Source organism: Pediculus humanus, genomic scaffold (assembly GCF_000006295.1).
Source record: "Pediculus humanus corporis 1103172108072 genomic scaffold, whole genome shotgun sequence".
NCBI classification, from domain to species: Eukaryota; Metazoa; Arthropoda; class Insecta; order Psocodea; family Pediculidae; genus Pediculus; species Pediculus humanus.
The window spans coordinates 78,393-83,392 of NW_002987644.1; the positions used below are offsets into that span (position 1 = coordinate 78,393).

Below are 5,000 nucleotides of genomic sequence, written 5' to 3' on the forward strand. Positions count from 1 at the left end.
AATTTTACAACCGTTAAAATATCAATTATAATTTATAACAATTAATTTAAGATTTTAAAGATTAAATAATAGAATACAAAGGTATCATGTTCTAATCCTTATTTCTAATGACACTTTAATTTTTATATACATTATATAAAAAATAATCAATCTTTATTCATACTCCATTGATTTCTTTACAACAACCAGTTAACCAAATAAACCAAGTGATAAACAATTCATCTATTGAAAACATTGATATTCTCTTCATCTAAATATTCTCATGGATATGAATAGTGGTGAGAAACAGGCTGTTGTATGCTGTTGTATGCTGTTCTATGCTGTAATAAGCTGTTGTATGCTATTGTATGCTGTAGTATGCTGTTCCGTGCTGTTCTGAGCTGTTCTATGCTGTTCTGTGCTATTGCATGCTGTTCTGTGCTGTTCTATGTTGTTGTATGCTATTGTATGCTGTTCTATGCTGTAGTTGGGTGTTCTATGCAGTAGTATGTTGTAGTTTGGTGTTCTATGCTATAATATGCTGTTGTACTTATAGGCATACATATGTAGTTTGCTTAATTAGTTGATTTTGACACTACTAGAAGTAGTAGCATCTGTTATTGAATCAATCAGCTGATGTCAGGGTTATTGTACCAGATGAACAATTGCGTTGGTAGTATTGATATAAAAATACCCAAACTCTTACATTCTATCAATAATTATTATAAAATAAAACATGCAGTTTCAAACCAAATAACCATTTTGTTTTATTGATTTAACAATCATTTTCTTTTCACATCGACAAAACAAACATGTCGTTAAAGAAAAAATAAATATTTTAAAAACTATTTAAGGAGTAAAAGGCAAAAAAAAAAAAAAATTTTAATTATTATTTCCATCATTTAAATAAATATAGAGGAACTAACTAAAAATATAACGTTAGAAAGGATATTTTTGAAGGTTTTCTTTTTTTTTTTTTTGTAAACTTTCACGAATTAATTATAACGTTTTTAAACATTTTTAATTAGTTTATTATACATTTATTTAAAATTAACTTTTAAACGGTTTATTATTATTATTATTATTATTATTATTAGGTTCTTATTAATATTTCACGGTTGATAAATACACATACAAAAAAAAAAAAATTAATTAATTTATTATTAATAGAGAGAGGGAGGGAGGAAGAGGGAGGGGGTTTCCCGTTAATAATGAATGAGATCAATTAAATGCGCATAAGGAATTATTTTTAAATACTTATTTAACTTATTTTATTATCGATAATAATAATAATAATAATAAAATTTTTAAAAACCTTGAAATCAACGAGACATAAACGTATAATTTGAACATGAGAAAAAAAAAGAAAATTTTACAGGTCGGAAAATCGCGTGTAACTTTCTCATTTAATTAATTAATTAATTTATTTATTAATTATTTATTTATTTTTTTTCGATAAATTGATAAATAAACGATTGTCAACTTGGTAAAAAAAAATTTTTTTTATTTAACCGTCAATAAATTTTTAATAGTACATAAATGACTAACGTATAAACTTATTATTATTATTACGTCACGAGTTATATCGGTTTTAGTTCGTTAAAGGATTTAAAAACAACCAACAACAACAACAACCAACAAACGTTAAATTTTTTTAATTTTTATCACAGTTACAAAATAAACAAACAAACAAACAATTTAAAAAAATTACGAATCGTTTCAAGTTTGTTTATTTGTAATAAAAAAAAAAAATGCACTTAGAAAAACAAAACGTAAATAATAATAATAATAATGTGACGATTAAAAAAAAAAAATGGCTGCCGTTTGTTTTGTTTTTTAATTCTCTAGAAAAAATTTCTATTTTTTAACGTTTCGTCACACGCCATTTTTAAAAAATGATTTCGGATTAATTTCCGGTTACGTTTTTACAATATTAAATAATTTTATTATTATTATTATTATTATTTACGTAGCGAATGATTTTTTTTTTTTTTAGTTACCTTGACCAGGGACACACATCCGAGTAATAAAATTCAATAATTTTTTTTTTTTTTTTATTGATTTCATTCAGGTTAGTTCGGGTTAAAGAAGAAGAAGAAGAAGATGAGATTAACTTTTCTTACTGAAAAATAATTGTATTTCCTCTAACGTTTTATCTTTTGTTTCCGGTAAATATTTCCAAAGAACAAAACTACCAATGGCGGTAATAACTCCGAAAAATCCAAAAGTACCATAATCGTGAAAAGTATCGAAAAAATCCGGACTCAATTTAATAACTAAAAAGAAACAGCAAAAGGCAAAACTCGTGGATACGCCACTTCCGATTCCTCGCATTTCTTTTCCAAATATTTCACCTGTGAGTACCCATGGTAGAGGTACCAAACCAATCGTCACGAGAGTTATATATAATATCATGAAAAAAAGTGGAAGGTAACGTAGGATGTAAGATGTGATACCGACAGGTTCCGGTGATGTCGATTCCGTTGTCATATCGTTTGTTCTATTTAGGTATTCCGTACTGTTGTTGATGACGTCATCGATAATGTCGGTATCTGCAGAACCGAGGCAAATAGCCAATAGGAATAAACTTAAAGAAGTACCTATGACGCTTATCAAACTTATTTTCCGGCTACCGTATCTTTTAAGTAGGAAAATGGAAAATATGGATGATGCCAACCGTACGACATCGATTATCATCGTGGAAAAATATTCGTCCATTGTCGTGAGTATATTTTTTAATATTTTAACGCTATAAAACGTCACCGCGTTGACACCGCTAAATTGTTGTATGAAGAAAAAAAAATTCAATATGAGAAAAGGTTTGTAAAAATTTTCCTTTTTCATCAATTTAAATTTCGATACGTTTTCCGTTGTTTCGTTAGATATTTGTTGAAGGTTTAATAAATCGTTGAAACCTTTCATCGCTTCCTCCGTGTCACCCCTAAACCATTTATACGATTCTTCCGCTTCTTTAAATTTACCCTTTTGTAAAAGCCACGTCGGAGATCTTTAACGCATAAACATATGAGTACGGATAGGACGGGTAGTAGAGAACTTATCCAACTTGCCGTTCTCCAAAATATAAATGTTCCCAATAGGTGACATAATAATATTCCTATCGATACGGATAAAGCGGAAGCGGAAAGGAAAACTCCTCTCTGATCTGGTTGCGTAGTTTCCGCCAAATAAATTTGAATTAATGGAATGGAAACACCGAGACAATAACCTTTTAGTAATCTCGCCGCGTATAGGGCTAAAAACAAAACAAACGAGGGGGGGGGAAATTTATTTTCCTTCTGTAGGGGGGGTAGAGGGGGGTGTATCGATCGTCTTTGTTTTTTTTTTGAATTAGACTTACTTAAAAGATTAGGAGCAATTGCTAATATCATCCAACCCATGGCAAATGGTATTGATAATAAAAAAAGTGATCGTTTCCGCCCGAGAAAATCCATTAGATACCCGCTTGAAAGACAACCGACAATCAATGGTAGAACCAATAAGCTCGCTGCAAAAACAAAACAAAAAAAAATTTTCTTTCTGCTTCGTTGATTAAAATAATTAAAGTTATTTAAAAAAAACTTCTTCTTCTTAAATCATCATCATTGTCGAACGTTAAACCTTGACTCGGTAAAAAAAAAAAAGATAATAATAATAATAACATTGTAAAATTGACAGGGTTACGGTCGTACGTAGTAGTTTCCTTATATAATTATTATTATTATTATTATTATTATTGTTAAGCTTACCTATCCATGTTGATTCGCTTTTTGTTATTGGAATTTCAGAGTCTTCCGACATAAGTTGTGGTAATAAAACGGCAGAATGACCGACAGCCATGCCACAGCTCGTGTTGAGAAGAACCGTTGCTGATGCTGCCATATACTAAACATATAAATAAATTTTATTAATTTTTTAAAAATGGCGGCGGCGTCGCCATTATCCAATGCCATTACCACCCCAACGGCGCGTTTTCTCTCCCCCCTCCCCCTACTCTCTACTCCGCTACCACCGAATTATCATTATTATTATTTTTAAATAAAATCGTTAATTAGTAGATGATGATGATGATAATAATAATAAATTTACCTGATTCGTTATGGGTGAAAACCATCCAATTTTTGACGTGTCCGTTTTTTTCGTGACATCCTTTTGAATTTTCCTTATAATTATTTCTTTAAGATTTTCCGCGACCATAGCACTGAAAATGACACGCGCACAAACACACTTTTAGAGAGAGAGAAAAAAAACAGGCACAAAATTAAATTCGAACTAAATGACCACTCGAAATTTTTTTTTTTAATTTTTTTCGTAAATTAATTTTCTTATTAAAAAATTTTTCCGTTTGTTTGTTTGTTTGTTAACTTCGAAACAAGGATTTTGTTATTTTTCCAAATGTCTCCGCCTTACCGCCTCCCCCTCCAAATCGATAATAATAATAATAATAATACTCGATATTCTTGATTCGATGTAAAAATTCATTTGTCATTATTAATGGTGGGGGTTTGTTTTTTTTTTTTTTTCCTTTACGTAATTATTATTATCTTTACACGATTCTTTGTCATTATTATTATTATTATTATTATTATTATTATTATTATTATTATTATTATTATTATTATTATTATTATTATTATCATTATCATGTACGTATATTCTTTTCCCTCTCTCTCTCTCTCTCTTTCTTTTCTTTTGAAATTTTTTTTTTATTTTTTTAACGATTGATTTGTTTAAATTGAAAAATTGATTTTTTTTTCGTGGGGGGAGGAGAGAAGGGAAGAGAAGGGAGGGGGAGGAGGAGGAGGGGATTTTAAAAATGGAGACGTTTGATGATATAATAATAATAATGATAATTGTTAATGATTCGTGCGACGCGTTTTAAAATTAAAAAAAAAAAAAAAAAAAAAACAAAATGGAGAAATTCGCGACGTCAACAAAATTCAGGTTTTTAAAAAAAAATAAATTAAAAACCTGAAATTTTTAATATTTAAAAAAATTAATAAATAATAATAATAATAATAATG

The 5,000-nt window shown here is 28.8% G+C and overlaps 1 protein-coding gene across 1 annotated transcript; it reads right to left on the bottom strand.

Moving 5' to 3' along the window:
• Positions 1-2,088: 2,088 nt before the first annotated feature.
• Phum_PHUM407850 (uncharacterized protein) lies at positions 2,089-3,858 on the bottom strand (the record flags this gene model as incomplete). Its single annotated transcript, XM_002428850.1, has 4 exons — positions 2,089-2,948; positions 2,978-3,232; positions 3,338-3,484; positions 3,726-3,858. 4 exons carry the CDS (start codon positions 3,856-3,858, stop codon positions 2,089-2,091), a joined length of 1,395 nt encoding a protein of 464 aa, XP_002428895.1.
• Between the last annotated feature and the right edge of the window lie 1,142 nt (positions 3,859-5,000).